The sequence below is a fragment of the Xenopus laevis genome, chromosome 1L, assembly GCF_017654675.1.
Source record: "Xenopus laevis strain J_2021 chromosome 1L, Xenopus_laevis_v10.1, whole genome shotgun sequence".
NCBI classification, from domain to species: Eukaryota; Metazoa; Chordata; class Amphibia; order Anura; family Pipidae; genus Xenopus; species Xenopus laevis.
This window is the reverse complement of record NC_054371.1, coordinates 59895084-59913971: the sequence shown is the minus strand read 5'-3', so window position 1 is coordinate 59913971 and position 18888 is coordinate 59895084. Positions and strand designations below refer to the sequence as shown.

Below are 18888 nucleotides of genomic sequence, written 5' to 3'. Positions count from 1 at the left end.
TACCTGAGAACATAGCAGCATGACAAGTTCCACTACCGAGCTGCTTGATTTCATACAAACCAGGCCTAAAAACAAAGAGACAAGAGCTTAATAAAAGGAAACACAAAAAAAGGACAGTCTAAAGGCAAAACATTATGCAAAAATATTGCAGAAGAGACAATTCCTATTTTGTTAATTTTGTAAGAATAGCTAGAATAGTTGTGCATTTAGAGTATGCACTTATCTTAACCAGTATTTGATCAATAAACAAAGAAAAAACCCCAAATCCATGGCACTGTAAACGTGAGCGCTTCAGAAATGTGTAACATATGTTTCATCACTTAATACTGGCATTTGCACATGAGAAGTAGAATTATATATGTAGAGAAGGGAAATGGTTTCTTGACCTTTGCTTTCTCCACTGCTCCCCTTCCCTTTAGCCCTCTAGCTATCAATCAAGTTTCCATTTTGTGTGGTGGCAGCAGACATCCCCGAACACTCTTATTAGTACTTTGACCCTTGGCCTCACAGTAAACCTTAACAGAAGCTAAAGATGTTACTTTAAAGATATTTTTTGTATTAACTCTGCCAGTAACTGGATGTACATTCTGCTTAAATGCCAGTTTACCCAAGAGAAAAACTTGCACAAAGACATTATTACAGAGGTGTAGACAAAGCACATAGCACTAACACATATGCAGTTATAATAAAGACTTTTTTTTTTTGGGCAGCGAACACTTTTTAGGGCATTTATGCACAAAACATACATGATTTGATTTAAACTTTTACAAGCACTACATATAATACACATACCTATTTGAATTGATTAAAGTATTTGAATTGCTATGGGATATTTTATCCAGAAACCCATTATCCATAAAATAGGTAATTCCATTTTCTATAATGTACGTTTTTGTTTTTTTTTAATGATTACCTTACGTTAATGATTACCTTTAATTCTGCAATAAAAAAATAAAATAAATAAAACCGTGCCATGCACTTGACTTAATGGAGCTAGTATAAACCCATGTTGGTGGCAATTTTTTCATTAAAAAGGTATTAAGCTATGGTAACAAGAATTATACTATTATGCCTCGTATTCTAAAACGCCATTTCCAAAAACATTCTGCATAACAGATGCAATACCTGGACAATTTATGCTGTTTGCATGCAGAACTGCAGAATACATGGGGAAGAATTACATGAGAAAGTACAAACAACTGCTTCCTAGCACTATGTCCACTCCCTTCTGCCTGACATCTGTATCTGCCACTGCACAACGGGCAACTTTTGGAGCAAAAATGCACACTTTTGTGTTTTCCTTACAAAATCTACCCCATCTGTGCATGGACAGACAGATGCCATGCCTGTTAGTGCACACAAATGTCAAGACAGAAGGGAGCAGATACAGACTGTGGAACCTTGAAAGATCATGGAAAAGGGAAGCCATGTTGTTGTGGATTGGCGACATGAGCAAATTGCCAGAAGGAAAAAGATTAGAAATGCAGGATAGTCATAGGGATAACCAGCACTAGGGTAGACAGAGGTGGTTGAGAAGACCAGGGAGGCAGAGATAATTGAGAGGAGCTGAGAAGAAGAAGATTGTCACTGCCTATTCCCAAGACCTACAATGTTTTCCAATATTAAGCCTATAAAACAAAACGAAGGCAAAAGCCCTGTGGAGAATTGTTCATGAAAATACGATACTATCAACAAGTTGTAAATAAAAGTACAGGTACGGGACCTGTTATCCAGAATGTTCGGGACCTAGGGTTTATCGGATAATGGATTTTCTGTAGTTTGGATCTTCATACTTTAAGTCTACTAGAAAATCATTTAAACGTTAAATAAACCGAATAGGCTTGTTCTGCCTGCAATAAGGATTAATTATACCTTAATTTGGATCAAGTACAAGGTACTGTTAATATGACAGAGAAAAAGGAAATAATTTTTTGAAAATTTGGGGAAAAAAAGGAATCTATGGGAGGTGGCCTTTCCGTAATTTGGAGCTTTCTGGATAATGGGATCCCATACCTGTATACGGTACATTCCTACAAACTATGTTTACTTTCTATATTCAATTTCATTTTTACTTCATAAGACATATGCACAAAACAAGTCTTAACCTTTAAACATAATGTAAAAATCAGGACTTTGCAGAGACAATATAAAAGTGTGCGTGTATTACAAATGCACACACACTGCAACAACAACAAAAAAACGTAGTGTTTTTGTATAAAGGTTTTAGTTACTTACTTGTTCCTTCAATAAGCAATTCTTGGCCATGGCTTCCCAAAAGTGTGCGAGACAGAAAAGGAGCAAAATCCACAAATATCTCCCTCAGGAGTGGAGCAGCCTTCTCCAGAGCGTGCTCCAATCTCTCTGTAATGCTAATATAAGAAGACAGATTTACCTTAAATCCTAGAAAGGTCAGAAAAGGCAGCAAGCTTTTGAGACGTAAAGAGAGTTTAATTATGTATTTTGTCTTGTATGCAATAAATTAACATTGAATCAGATGTAAAATGCTTTTATATGAAAAACCGTAACTTGAACATCTGTAACTAGTGAAGCCAGTCTTGGGATGCTGACTCAGCAATTAACCCATACATGGTCTTAAAACCTTATCCCGATTATTGCTTGTGATCTGTAAAATAGAAGTTGAAACCGAAACATAAAAACACATGAACGGTTACCTCATATGTGAAGCAGAGTCTTCTGGCACAGAAGCAACTGTCTGGACAGAAGGCAACTTTGAATTTGATGACCCACTTCCTATATGTATAAAAAAAAAAACACACAAAAAAAAGAAAATGTATACAATTATTCATACAATAATTTTTTATGCATTCTTACAAAAACATAAAAATTAAAAAGCAGCTACCAATAAACAAATAAAGCTATATTTCAAGTATATCATAAGCGTGGCCCCCCAATGGCTCAAAGGATCTTTTCATTTGTGGGCAAATTTAGGAACATGAAATTTTGTGAATTTGTGAATTAGTAAACATATACATGCAAGGCTTAGGGCTACCTCTTGGGCATCTATAGGGATCATTTAAGACTGCAAGTGACGCTGCAGAAGTTCTAAATTGGCTGCGGTTGTTTCAATAAAGTCCCAATCCTTAAAGTTATGCCTTGCATTTCCTTATAGTTGCCATTGGCATCCCTGTTACTAATTTGTCCCTAATGTGTCGATAGATGCAGGAGAACCCTGGAAAAAAACTCCAAATGTGGTGGTAGCTCTGGGGTTTTCATAAAGGTCGCTGTTTATAGGGATTCTTTATCTTTAAATTAACTTTTGGCATGTAGAGATTGATATTCTGAGACAACTTGTAATTGGTTTTCATTTGTTATTATTTGTGGTTTTTGAGTTAGCTTTTTTATTCAGTAGCTTTCCATTTTGTAATTTCACCAGTCTGGTTGCTAGGGTTATAATTACCCCAACAACCATGCACTGAATTGAAGACTAGAATATGAATAGGAGAGGGCCTGAATAGAAAGATAAGTAATAAAAAGTAGCAATACCAAAAAAAGTGTAGCCTTACAGAGCATTTTTTTGGTTTGTTTTTTAGATGGGTCAGTGACCACCATTTAAAAGCTTGAGAGAGTCATAAAATGAAGGCCAAAAGAAAAGTTGCTTAGAATTAGTGATTCTACAACATTCTAAGGGGCCGATTCACTAACTTCGAGTGAAGGATTCAAAGGTAAAAAACTTTGAATTTCAAAGTTTTTTTTGGGCTACTTTGACCTTTGACTACGACTTCGAATCAAAGGATTCGAAGTAAAAATCGTTCGACTATTCGACCATTCGATAGACGAAGTACTGTCTCTTTTAAAAAAAACTTCGACCCCCATCTAAAAGCTATCGAAGTCATTGTTAGCCTATGGGGAAGGTCCCCATAGGCTTGGCTAACTTTTTTTGATCGAAGGATATTCCTTGAATCCTTGGATTAAAATCCTTCGAATCAAACGATTCTAAGGATTTTATCGTTCGATCGAAGGAATTATCCTTCGATCGAACTATCTGCGCTAAATCCTTTGACTTCAATATTCGAAGTACTTTAATTCCTAGTCGAATATCGACCCTCGATATTCGACCCATAGTGAATCGGCCCCTAAAAGTTAACTTACAGGTGAATCACCCCTTAAATTACTGCAGCATATTTGTGTCTAAAGAACATGACACGCAACATTTGCACATATGCATTTGATGCGATCTGGATGCAGCTGGGCCAGGAACATTTCTAATTTGCATGACTGCAATTACACTAAAAGTATGGGAATAACAAAATACACCTTGAACACCGCAGAGCAGTAAATAAATATCTTTTACCCAAGATTGACAAGAAGTTTCTACGAATAGCAGAAATAACTTGTATCAATACTTATGTAGAGAGATCATAGTTAGGATCATACACTATATTGAGACTTTGAAACTCCAAGGGTTAAAATGTTACAACAGAAAAACGGAGCACAACGGGTTAAAATGCTTCTCTGCAGGCTGGTTGTGCCCAGACATTTTGCATTTCTGTCTGCATTTCAAATAAGAAGCATAAAATGTGAGAAAATGAAATAAAAGTGTGTATGTTCAAACCATGAGTTTGATTTTTGTCTGTTGGCAGACATGATTCTATCTACAAATACACATGTGGATAATAAGCACAGTAGCCACTTCAAACATGTGGAATCAAACTGACTTATCTCTCCTACCCTTTCACTGATAAACTGGCTCCTTCAAACTGACAGTTTTACAGACACTCACAAGAACATAAAAGAAAATGCAAATAGATCATCTGTCTAGCATGGCTCTCAGCAAGGCTTATTGTACATTCCCAAAGGCACTAAACAAATAATGTCTCCTGTAGTAAAGCATCATTTAAGACCTTTTCCTAGTCTCTTGGAGCTTATGCATTTTTATTTATACAGAGTTAATTAGCTTGCAGTTATTTAAATTAATTTAGTTCACCTGTAGGTTCATTAAACACGTGTAAATTTAGAATACGTACATACGATAGCTACATGGTATTCATCTCATGGTGATTTGCTTTCCTCATATGTAGATTATGTCTACATTTATATAAAATTATTAATTGCCAATTATCTACCTAAAATATTATAAACCAATTTCCTTATATGAAATGATCATGTTGTTGTGGTGACAGGCTTTGTTCCACTAGTGCACAAACACCTGGTTTGCCATAGGCTTTAGTGATAACGGGAAAATGTACCCCTGAACATTTCAGGTCTCTAAAAAAAGATTGCATAAAACAGCTCATACCTAAAACCCTGATTTACCTAATTAAACCATTTTCATAAATATATAAAAATACTACGGGTTGCCCACTGGCTTATAGTTTTACTGTGCTCACCTGCAAACCATGGACATTAGTTATGTGCGGGTCGAGTTACCCTCGACCCAAACACAACCCGCCCCCTCCCAACCCGAAACTGGCACTGCCCGCCATGCAGTGACAGCACAAAGGGGCAGGGCAGGCACAAGTCTATAAATTCAGAGAACCGAAGCCGGCAGTGTGAGAGGATTTTCTTTGCATTAGCCGGCACGAACCTGCTCGACCTGCGGGTAAATCCCGCTTCAGGCCGGCTCGCACATCACTAATGGACACATATATGCTAGGTTATATCAGCCAATGAATGGAAAGAGTGCTGACTTTTACCATCACACTTCTTCCTATTCAGTTAGAGCTGCATTATTTCCGGTCAGATGATCTCTGAGGAAGCATACAGACTATTACAAAATGGTGGCTCAAGGTAAAAGCATAATATTTGGAAACACACACGTCAAATTGTAAGATTTAATTTGTTACATTTAAGATTCTTTCATAGGTCATGCATTATTATTTTAAATTATTATATAAATTATATGTAGATTTAGTATTCATTCTAATGGTATAGCTTTGGCCACACGTGCGAACATCATCAGAATTAAATTATTGGGATAGGGCTAGGGTGGGCAGATATCCTGCTTTTGAGTACTCTGTCCTCCATCGTGCAAATACCACAAAGGTTTAAAAATGCCATCAGATGGGTACTCGCCGATGTGTACTCGCCGATGTGGTACTCGCACTGACCAGCTGCATTCCTTCCTGATATATCCCGCTGAGCAGATCTGCACATGTATGGCCAGCATAATTGCTTTTCAGGCTAGCCCCTCTATCCAAAGTTGTGGGTCCATCAAAGGTAAGAGAACCATTTGGGGCTGCTCTACTTTGTTCCATTGATGAATGAATGCCCTCATAGACACAGTATTGCTAACAACACTAATAGACACAGTATTGCTAACAACACTAACTCTATTCAGAAAAGATAAAGAACAACAAACAGGCACTGTTAACTAGTGTATTTAGGTTATCAATAAATTAAGCCTTGTCATAAAAGCAAACCATTATGTTGGCAGGATACTATTTTTAAGAATAATCTTTGCAAATTGTGTTATTTCAGATAAACCAGTATACCCTCTCTACATTTATTATACAGTGGTGTGAAAAACTATTTGCTCCCTTCCTGATTTCTTATTCTTTTGCATGTTTGTCACACAAAATGTTTCTGATCATCAAACACATTTAACTATTAGTCAAAGATAACACAAGTAAACACAAAATGCAGTTTTTAAATGAGGGTTTTTATTATTTAGGGAGAAAAGAAATCCAAACCTGTGTGAAAAAGTAATTGCCCCCTGAACCTAATAACTGGTTGGGCCACCCTTAGCAGCAATAACTGCAATCAAGCGTTTGCGATAACTTGCAACAAGTCTTTTACAGCGCTCTGGAGGAATTTTGGCCCACTCATCTTTGCAGAATTGTTGTAATTCAGCTTTATTTGAGGGTTTTCTAGCATAAACCGCCTTTTTAAGGTCATGCCACAACATCTCAATAGGATTCAGGTCAGGACTTTGACTAGGCCACTCCAAAGTCTTCATTTTGTTTTTCTTCAGCCATTCAGAGGTGGATTTGCTGGTGTGTTTTGGGTCATTGTCCTGCTGCAGCACCCAAGATCGCTTCAGCTTGAGTTGACGAACAGATGGCCGGACATTCTCCTTCAGGATTTTTTGGTAGACAGTAGAATTCATGGTTCCATCTATCACAGCAAGTCTTCCAGGTCCTGAAGCAGCAAAACAACCCCAGACCATCACACTACCACCACCATATTTTACTGTTGGTATGATGTTCTTTTTCTGAAATGCTGTGTTACTTTTACGCCAGATGTAACGGGACGCGCACCTTCCAAAAAGTTCAACTTTTGTCTCGTCGGTCCACAAGGTATTTTCCCAAAAGTCTTGGCAATCATTGAGATGTTTTTTAGCAAAATTGAGACGAGCCTTAATGTTCTTTTTGCTTAAAAGTGGTTTGCGCCCTGGAAATCTGCCATGCAGGCCGTTTTTGTCCAGTCTCTTTCTTATGGTGGAGTCGTGAACACTGACCTTAATTGAGGCAAGTGAGGCCTGCAGTTCTTTAGATGTTGTCCTGGGGTCTTTTGTGGCCTCTCGGATGAGTTGTCTCTGCGCTCTTGGGGTAATTTTGGTCGGCCGGCCACTCCTGGGAAGGTTCACCACTGTTCCATGTTTTTGCCATTTGTGGATAATGGCTCTCACTGTGGTTCGCTGGAGTCCCAAAGCTTTAGAAATGGCTTTATAACCTTTGAAATTGAACTCAGGTGTGATAAACCACAGTTAAGTTATTTTTTAACAAGGGGGGCAATCACTTTTTCACACAGGCCCATGTAGATTTGGAGTTTTTTTTCTCCCTTAATAACGTAAACCTTCATTTAAAAACTGCATTTTGTGTTCAATTATGTTATCTTTGACTAATAGTTAACGGTTTTTGATGAGCAGAAACATTTAAGTGTGACAAACATGCAAAAGAATAAGAAATCAGGAAGGGGGCAAATAGTTTTTCACACCACTGTATATCATTGCCCATGCTCTACTGCTGGTAAACGTTGAACAGTGACCTAATTGTGCAATTCATTGTGTAATTGATTGCACAACATGCCTTGTTTTCTCTCCCAGATTTAACTGCAGTCTATTAGAATAGATTAAAAGGACAGTTATTGCCAACATTCCTAGACATAGTGGAAATTGTATAGATTGTAGGTAGTTACATCTTCTGTCTTGATTGCCTGACTTTCATTCATTTAAAAATATACTGAAATTTCTTTATTTTATTTTTTAATTTCTAAGGGACAATAGGCAATTTCTTGGTCTGAAATTAAGACTGCAGTGACAGATTATCCGATTAAAGCATTTAGAAGGCACCCAAAAAGTATCATATATTGATATCAAAGTTGGAGACCTTCAAATTCCATATTGAATTAAGCTTTCTCTATCTCATTCACTCTTGCTCTTTATCCCAGCTAAAATATGTAGCTTGGTAGTCATCTACCACTAATGAGGCACAAAACTCTCCCTTCACCCTCACCTACAGGGCACAAATATTACTGACAATCAAATCCAACAATGAAAGATTGCTCTCTGTGATACTTTATAGAATTGAAAATTAAAATTAGTTTTTTGCATGTGACTGTTACATAAAAGCCTTGAAGAGTACAACATAAGAAAAACTGGATTGGAATAAGGATTAGGTTCCCATAGTTTACAGCTATTTGTTGCAATAAGCACCTCTACAAAATATTAAAATGAAACCAAAAGGTACCCATGTCATTTATAATGAACTTACATTTTCAAGGTCACTACTGGCCAACCCAACCAGTACCTTTGCTTTGGCCACAGAACTATTGTTCTTCATTAATCAAGCTTAGAAACACATGAGTTCCTCTGACAAGCGACCGTGCATATGCATCTCAGAAAATAGAGGCAGTGGAATCAGCATTTGCAGAAGTTGGGAGCCTGCTCCCTTGGCACATATCAAATCAGTGAACAGGACTACAAGAATGGAGGGGGGCAGCTACATAATTCTTGAGGCATTAAATAGGCAATTTCAGGCAGAAGAAGGTGAATCTTGACATTTGAAAGCTTTTATTGGCATTTTATTGTGTAGTAAGGTTGGGCATCAATTTTGGCTCTTTTTTAGGAACAGTGGCTTACTGGCATGCAGCTTTTAGTTGGATCGGGGTAAGTATGTACCAACTTTGCACATTGTTGAGGAGTTATTTTTGACAATTTTTCTAGGTCAATTTGTTCCAGGTTGTTCAGTTTAGTAAAATGCTTGTGCCACATAGGGTCACTTTTTTCCAAACTTTATTTTAATAAGGTGCCCAATCCTTTCCAAAGAAAGTGTCACCTTTGCATGATGTTACAGTATATACGGTGTATCTGAGGTCATGGTTATATTTTGCCACACACATATTGCTTTTGTGAAAAGCTCTAAATTTGTTTGAGAAGAAAACCTAGGTTATTCTCATGCTTTTAGACAAACAATGGTCATATTTTCACATGGCTCCTCTGAGCTATGCCTTCTTCTATGCCACCCTCCAATTCAGGCCAGTGTTATGCAAAACTCTTGATATGGTTGGTCCATAATTACAGTGAAGTATTCATTTAAGTGGGGCTAATTTTTGTCGTGACTGTGCATGTTTTATTAAAAACAGATAAATGAAGAGCGCAAATGCATAGGCTGCTTCATCAAACCAAATTGATGATCGCATCAAATTTCATCTTTCCACAGATCATTAATCCATAAAGAAGGCCAAATTTACATGGAGTAGTTCATAAACAAAGACACAAAGAAACAAATTTCTAAAACTAAACTTGAAATAAAAGCTTTTTGCCGAGGCTTTACAAAATCAAAGTGATTGGATTGGGTATACGTTTCTGTGCTTTAAAATAATTATTATTTCAGTGTATGATTTGTTATTTATTTAAATGAAAATTTGTTAAGGTTTTGAATACCCTTTGCAAGGTGCTTTAGAGTTTTTTAAGTGTAAGCAGAGAAATGAAAAAAGTACTAGTAGTAGTTGTAGTAATAGTAGTATATGCAAACAGGACTTGGGAAGAAAGGGTGAACAATGGATTTAGTGGCCTTCTTTCCTGTTGAACTAGACTGACTGTTGATAAAATTCATAATGTTTGAGGTTCAACTAAAAAAAGAAAACAAGAGAAACATTGATTTTTGGAGCCCGGGCACCTTGAAATAATTTTTTACTTGAAAATCTTTACTATGTAAACCTTTTTTAGAATATAATACTATTTTATACTTAGGATTCTCTCCAGAAATGGCACATTAAACAAACATACACTTTATTTAATAATATATGAATCTTACTGTATTTACTTAAAGGGCACCAATCATGACCAAAATCATTTACTAAGTAATACACTATGTGAAAGTTCAAGAAATCTGATTTTTAAAACAGTTAGAATTGTTTGTATAATGTAAATGATCAGCTCACTGTACCTTCTGCAAGATCTCCCCTATCTCCCCTGCAGTTCTAGCTGAGGCAGGCATCTTGGATTTCACTGGCTCCTCCTACCTATATCTTCCCAGCCAACTGTAGCTCTGAAATCTTGCACATGCTCAGTTGAAATTCCTTGCTTGCTTATCAACCCTTCTAAGCTATTTTCAAATCAGCCAAACCTCTGTGTTAGCTGCTGTTCAGTAGTGCTGCCACCTGCTGGAAGTTAGTGTGTGCCCTTCATTTGCATAATAACATCACCAGCAGGGGACAAGATAGGGAAATATCCTGATACTTCTAGTGGAGGAGTTTACTTAAACAAGGCATTCTGGATCGAATACTCAAAGCAGTGTTACAATCTGAGCATGCTCCTTAAATTTGCATGTTATAGTCACAGTATGGCCTCCCTCAGTGAAAGGACTCATTTGACAAAGTAAGGGATTTTTTTTAAAACCTGCAGTTTTTTCAAAAAACTATATATGTAGTTTGATTAAACGTGTTTAGCTTGTACTGGTCAGATTGTTAATATGTGTTTGATTTTGGCTGTGATAGGTGCCCTTTAAACATTTTCTAACTGTATACATCGGATTCGTTTAAACCCGATCAACGTGATTTTGATTTCAAACAAACTGGTAAACAATCACAGTGAATGAAACACTATGATCTTCTTGATTCACCAATATTCAGTTGGAAAACCTGTAAAACAATTAATCCCATGGTGAGTCTGGAAAGTTATATGTTTTAAGCTGTTTTATTATGTAAGCTCCTGTGTTTGTTCTTTTTATTGTACTATATGCCTTATGAACCTTGGTTTGTATGTCTACTCACGATGGCGCTCTGCCGCCTAGCCTTTCTAAAAACAAGTTTTTGATCTCTGTACCCCTCTAGAAGACCATCCACGAGTTTTATTCTTTTTCAGTTTGTTCCTACGCTACACAATTACAGCCATCATACAGCCTTAATATGGTTAAGCTTTAGATGTTGAAATATTTTATGTTTCAAATAAAAATTGGCAACTAAATGCATAGTGTGTAGTTTAGCCATTGACATGGCTGGCCAAATAACAGTTGGCAAGTTGTCCAGACAAACTGTAGATATCAGCAGACGTTAGAGGGAGTTATAGTCCAATTCACTTGCCACAAGCGGCAAGTCAATTTTTTAGAACAGACCAACTGTAATTCAATAGGATCAAAGGATGAAGGAAGCTATGTGTGTTGCCTAAAAATTGGCATTATGCAAACACTGCAGTAAATAAATAATAAAAAGTTCATTATCTCAATAATTATATGAATAAAATAAAAGAGAAATGACTAGCATTGTGAATATGAGTAGGGCTATACAATGTACACAGAAATCTATAAAGTATATTTTTCCAAAGCTGGCTCGAAATACCTTTAAAAAAAAAAGGATCCCTCTGTAGTTATTAACTGTAAATGATAAGAGTTGACATTTACTTACCAGAGGATTCTCTGTCAACATCTGCTGTTTGTGAGGAATCAGTTGATGACACCACACTAACTGCGTGTGATGCCGTACTGACAGTAGCTGGCAACGGGGGAACGGATTTCTTCTGAGCTATAACAACACTCCTGAAGAAAGGAGACAAAAAAAGAGAGACAAAAGAATGGTCAATGAATCTTAATTTCCCATTTTTCCTGAACCTATGTTCTTTTTTTTTTTTTTTAAATGTCTTAAAGAATGCTTTGCATGTACAAATAGTAGGGATGCACCAAATTCACTATTTTGCAATGTGCCCAAAATCCTGAATCTTTCATGTAGGATTAGGTTGAATCCCTAACTGTATCTGACAAAATCTCACAATTTCCTTATTCATGTAACGAAAATGAACACAATTTTAAGGATTCACATTTGATTTGGTCAGGCACTTAGATTTGTCAGAATCCGAATCCTTCTGAAAAAGGGCAAATCCTGAACCAAATCTTGGATTCCCGTGAATCCCTACAAAGAAGTCAAATTCCAAGGCAGGGGTGTAACTACAGAGGAAGCAGACCCTGCAGTTGCAGGGGGGCCCAGGAGGTATAGGGGGCCCCACAAGGTTTTGGTAAAACAGGACATATATGTTGGGGCCCTAAAATGAATTTGCTGTGGGGCCCTGTAACATCTAGTTATACCATTGTTCCAGGGCTTTTCATGCTTTTAGAAAGGAATTGCTCTCTATTCCTTACTGACATAATCAACAACATCCTTCTATGAGTGCTCCTACACATGGGCTTAAAATTCATGTGTTTGAGATGAATTTTTACTGCTTTTCTAATGCAACATAAATGTATAATAAATTCAGAAATTGTAGCCTAAATCTATATTCTATCTATTATAGTATAGAATTTTTCTGCTCTGTTTGGTTATGGTCAGAAAACTGGTTTGTACATGGCACTTTTTTTTACAATCAACAACTGTGTTTTCTAATGTCTTACAGAGAGATGCAATAGTTAGTTAAATAACAGCAAGAATGCAATAAGCCTTCATGGTAAAGAGAAACGCATTATGCTTGATGATATAGATATAGGAACATTGATACACAGACATGACATGGAGGTGTACATTTTTTCATTACTTTTTCTTAAGAGGTAACGAGATTTTATCAATAGGCATCGCAAATCAAATCTGTTCCCAAGGCCGGCACAGCTGATTATAACATTGTCCTTTGAGACACCTTGATTCTTGATGACATGCAAGGCTTCCTTTCCTCTAACAAACCCCATTTCCTTAATACACAAGTCACTGTACCATGACAAGTGAATAAAGCAAAGGCCAATTATTTAGCAGAAACCTTCTTCACCATTAGGAGCCTAATCCCATAAATCAGGTATCTCTTTCAATACAATGTCATATCAAAGTTTCCACAAGGCTGAAAAACTCCCTATTAAGCTACACTTTAACAATTCACTGTCATATTTAAAAGAAATGTGTTTAAGAGTCTTCTTTGAGACCAGCACTAAATTCAAAGAAGGGTTTACATTATTTCTGACAGGGCCAGGGTAAGGAGAGACTATAAATATTCTCAGGCATAAGGTCAGTGTGTTATTAGTCCCAATTATGCTGAACTGGAAGAAGGCTTTGTGGTGCTGATAATTATTGCCTGCTGAATGAGCACAGATTGCCAGTCCTCAGCCAACTTGCCTTCTCAGAGACATATAACCTTTTAGTAGTAAAAACATGTGTTTCAATATTCTTTTTCCCAGTCACAATTTTAATTTGCCTTTGTTCAACATATCAAATACTCATTTCTTTTTCCTGTTCCAGAGTATATATAAAGGCCCAAACCACTCTCCAGGTAGTGTGCAAAAATAAAGATATACGTTATCCATATTATATCACATTTAAGGTTTTTCTTATTAGTAATCACTTAAAGGGGTGGTTCACCTTTAAGTTAACTTTTGATATGTTATAGAATGGCCAATTCTAATTAACTTTTCAATTGGTCTTTATTATTATTTTTTCATCGTTTTTGAATTATTTGCCATCTTCTTCCGACTCTTTCAAGCTTTAATTTGGGGCCAATAACCCCATCTAAAAAACAAATTCTCTGTAAGGATACACATGTATATTTATTGCTACTTTTTTTTTTACTCATTTTTCTATTCAGGTCTCTCCTATTCATATTTCAGTCTCTAATTTAAATCAATGCATGGTTGCTAGGGCAAATAGGACCCTAGCAACCAGACTGCTGCAAACTGGAGAGCTGCTGAATAAAAAGCCAAATAACTCAAACCACAAATAATTACGGATGCACCGAATACAGGATTCGGTTCGGGATTTGGCCAGGATTCAGCCGAATCCTTCTGCCCAGCCGAACCGAATACTAATTTACATATGCAAATTAGGGGCGGGGAGGGAAATCGCATGACTTTTTGTCAGAATGTTTTCCCCTTCCCACCCGTAATTTGCATATGCAAATTAGGGTTCGGATTCGGCCGAATCTTTCACGAAGGATTTGGGGGTTCGGCCGAATCCAAAATAGTGGATTCGGTGCTTCCCTACAAATAATAAAAAATGAAAACCAATTGTAAATACTTTCAGAATATCCCTCTCTACATCATACTAAACATTAACTCAAAGGTGAACAACCCCTTTAAAGAAAAGTAAAAATGTGGTCTCAAATAAATTAAAAAACAATCCTTTGGTCTCGGTTATTATATATAGCCATAGACAAATTATCCCCACAAACTATGATGTAAGGCGATTTACTATTTTATACCAAGAACCGCATTACTTTGCAATAGATGGGAAATTCGCTTTCCATCCCATCCCAGCCATCCCCTCAGTCAAACCTGCAGCAGAAAAAACAAAAAAAAAATCTTCTTCATGGAATAATAATTTTTTTTTATGTTTGAACTCATAACTGGAACATTTTTTTGGAAATTCATTCAATTTCGCTACCTGTAATGGGTTCCTCAGAAAAATCTTATGGTAAAAGTTTTTGGGCAATCACATATTACAAAATATTATTTGAAGCACTAGTATTTTCAGCTAAAGCTTACCTTTATATTAAAGTGATACTGAAACTAACAAAATTATTATTCAAAATATTAATGTACATCAAAAGTTACCTATAGCTCATGTTGATCGTTTTTTCACTGATAGGGCTGCTTTTGTAAGCAATTGTCACTTGAAGTTCCTAAACCTGACTGTTTTGCCAACCTCACTGTCCCTTCTTAACTGGTCAGTTAGAGTTTCTAATGCTAACAAACTGCTGAAGCTCAAATATTGCAGCACCCTTTAGAGAGGAACATGGTGAACAGATGAGTAATGTAAAAGCATCTGTAAATACTTTTATGGCAAAATTATAAATAGCATGCGAAGACAATATTATGATAGATGTCAAAAAAGGTTTAATTTCTGGTTTTCTTTTACTATGTTAGAGTTGAGGCGATTATAAAAATGTTTAGGGTTTTTTTCTTTTATATATATATATAGGCCTTTCTTTTCTGCCTGCAACAAAAAGTGCTATCTGGCATTTTTTTATAACTGCTCCTATAACTTTTAAGTTCTTAGAGCTTCCGAACAAAAATGTATTTCAAAACGCACAAAGAATAAAAATGGAAGACCAATTGCAGACTGCCCTAAAAAATAAATTTCTTGAACCATACTAAAGGCATTGTCAAATGTTGCTTTATGGTTTCAAGCTATTATTGCAGCACATGTACAACCGCTTTGCGCTATATCATGCAGTTTTATGGTGGAGAAAAACCACACATGAAAAGTAGCTGAAACTAGATGTACACAAATCTTTCTTTACACAAAGCTTTTTCAAGAGCTTATATAAAGGATTTTCTTAATGTACATAACTTTTTCGTTTTTTTTACTTCATTCTATTCTCTTTGAGGCTTTAAAAGAAATACAATTTGGCTTGGTATTTTGGTAATTCCCAATGTCTGCTTAGAATAGGAAAGGCATTGCCAGACTGGGAACTCTATCAATACAACATTTTTGGCACCCACTAATCACCAGTATGGATCTGTAGAGAGGCCACCAGGGAGATTACTGGCAAGAGATGTAATGTGTACACCTTGTTTGCAGCAGCCCTTCCCCTGGCAGTATTTCAGCAGTGCTTCATTCGTGTAGCTGTTACTATATACTCTCCAGCTATGGCTAGAAAGCTGATAATCCTTAAGATATGAGGAGATTTTTGATTTTTGACAAAGCATTCCAGAGATAAAGCGGGATCAGAGAAATGCTTTGAAATTCCAAGGGAATCCTCACTGGTAAAAACATACATGTGAATATCATGAGGTGATTTTTTTTTTCCCTTCTAGAATTTTTAACCACATAAGCTCTGTGAATGCAAACATAGAATCTCTTTCACACTATAAATAGTTTACTGCAGGGAAGGCAAACAAATGCATTTAACATATTCAGGTATTCTACATGCTTATACGTATGCAAATACATACAAATGGTCAGTGTACTTACATTGCAAAATTGTGTCATGAAAACAGGAGGGACTAACGTCACTCAAGATGACATGAACAAGTCAGCTGGCAATAAGATAAACTACTAAATGAATTTGATGATAATGATTAAGCGTGTGATACTGGACTAGTGTGGTATTATTCTACACAATGTAAATGAAGATGTAAGTTAAATGTCCCTACAATAGTCATGCTATGGAGACATTTATTCAAGTAGTGTAGCGAGATTTAGATTAAAATGCCCACCAAAGCTAGGATCAGGGAATCTGAAAGAAAGGCTTTAACTAAACTTAAAAGGAATTCATCTATTGTATTTAAATAAGCGGATAAGGGTGGGGTCATAGTGATTATGAGCAAGGAAATGTACAGAACAGAAGCTTTGAGAAAAGCTGTGAACATTAAGTCAACATAAAGGGGCAAGACACATAGTAGAGACATAGAAAGCAGATCTTTGTTTTCTAACTTGTAGGTGACTGTTCAAATCCAATTGCTGATTGGTTGCTATGGGCAGCATGACTGCTGATGTTTGTCTCCAGTGTTAAAGGAAAACTATACCCCCCAAACAATGTAGGTCTCTATAAAAAGATATTGCATAAAAAAACTCATATGTAAAACCCTGCTTCGTGTAAATAAACCATTTTCATAATAATATACTTTTCTAGCAGTATGTGCCATTGGGTAATCATAAATAGAAAATTGCCATTTTAAAAAAATAAGGGCCGCCCCCTGGGATCGTAGGATTCACTGTACTCACAAACATACCAACAAACCATACATGTTAGGTCACATGAGCCAATTAACAGACAGAGTTGTGTCTTTTGCTCCCACACTTCTTCCTGTTACAGTTAGAGTTGTAGTATTTCTGGTCAGGTGATCTCTGAGGCAGCACACAGACCATCACGAAATGGTGGCTCAAGGCAAGAGATGTAAAAGGGCAAGATTTACTTAAATATATATTCCAGTTTGGTAAGATTCTTTAATATGTCACTTAATATGATATAAACTATCTGTTGCTTAAGTGTTCATTTTGGGGGTATAGTTTTCCTTTAATAAATACACCCCAAAGTGAGCATTACAAAGTTTTGAAAAGGGAGCCCACATGGGACCGAAAAGAAAAATGGATGATTTCTTAAATACACATCAAAATTGCATTTTATTTGCTTCCCAAAATCAAAAGGACATCAGGAATCGACCAGGGAGTTAGATTGTAGCTGCTGTGTCTTAAATATTCCAGTCTTTGTCTGTGTTACTGGATAGAGTGTTACAGCCAAATGTCATGGAACATACTTCATATTTGAAGGACACAATGGATATTGGGAATAAGTTGTACAATCTGACTTACCAGTTAATATCTTTTTGTGCACTATAGACTAAACTTTCTTTTATATCTCCATACTACATGATTTAGGAGTGGAGTTAATAAGAGATATTTCTGGACATGACACTTCCAAATTGTATTCATGGTTATAAAGCTGTTGAGATAGGTACTTATTAAGAACTACTTATTTGAAGGGTGGTTCTATGAACAATGTCAGGGGACATCAATGGGGTCAAATGTTGCACCAGCTTACACCAATGTATTTATGGCATATTCTGAAAAGAAGTTTAAGAGAATGCTGTGTATTGGCCATGTTTTCTACGCTACATAGATGATTTGTTTTTCATTTGGCAGGACCTTGAAGATTTATTGAGGGGAGTCAAGGATAACTTGGGCTCAAGACTGCCCACTACAGGATCTAGCCTTGAATATGATCGAAATAAGGTAAAGGCTCAGTAAAGATTTATATTGTAAACCACCGGATTGTATTACTTATTTGAAGCTTTCATCCAAAGGCATTGATAAATGGGCTGCCATATAACCAGTTGTTAAGAGTCAGCTGCATAGTGATCAATGATTAACATTTTATAAAAATGGCCCTTGAGATGGTTAGAAATTTTAGGGCTTTTATGCAGGCAGAATGATAGGGATAAACTACAAAAAAAAAACAAAAAAAAAAAACACTGGTCTACTAGACTGCCATTTGTTCATACATACTCTGCACAATCAGGTTAAGTCACAAGGATTATATTGAGGCATAGGTATCTTTTACAGACTGAAGACAAGCTGATGCCTTGAGTATCTGAACCAACTAGTTATGTGCTACCAACCTGAATGACCAAATGTACATGTTCTCACAAAACCTGTTCGGAAACAGTCATTTGGCGGAGTAATACTAGAGTTACATACAGATGTGGGAGGTGTACCAATTGAAAGTTTATTATCAGGAGTGATAACCTTTACCACCCAAAAACAGGCAAGATCTTTCGGTTAAGGACTTTATAAACTGTAAGACAGACTATGTGATCTATTTTTTTTACACTACGAGGCCACTTACTATCAGTATTGTGGAACATTGTAGTGACATCAGGATAGGGAAGGTTATTTTTCTAGTGGCAATGCATTTTATGGCAACAGGTAAGCCAACTTAGGTTTACGGACATAGAGAACGTTGGGCTACTGTACCTATGAAAGGTGGCGAATTTCTGTTGAAGAAATGAGAACATGGATGGATAGAACAGTTGGAAAAAGATTCACCCAAGAATTAAATTATAAAAGAGAATTGTGTCT

The 18888-nt window shown here is 36.4% G+C and overlaps 1 protein-coding gene across 2 annotated transcripts in view; it reads right to left on the bottom strand.

Moving 5' to 3' along the window:
* LOC108699406 (lipopolysaccharide-responsive and beige-like anchor protein) overlaps window positions 1-18888 on the bottom strand; it is a 392949-nt gene that overhangs the window by 288994 nt on the left and 85067 nt on the right. For both annotated transcript variants that reach the window (XM_041589518.1, XM_018231478.2), the window contains exons 30-33: window positions 11806-11936; window positions 2673-2751; window positions 2236-2369; window positions 4-65 (exon numbers count right to left, since the gene is read on the bottom strand). In XM_041589518.1, the coding sequence (XP_041445452.1) occupies window positions 4-65; window positions 2236-2369; window positions 2673-2751; window positions 11806-11936 (406 nt within the window). The remainder of the gene's footprint in view (window positions 1-3; window positions 66-2235; window positions 2370-2672; window positions 2752-11805; window positions 11937-18888) is intronic.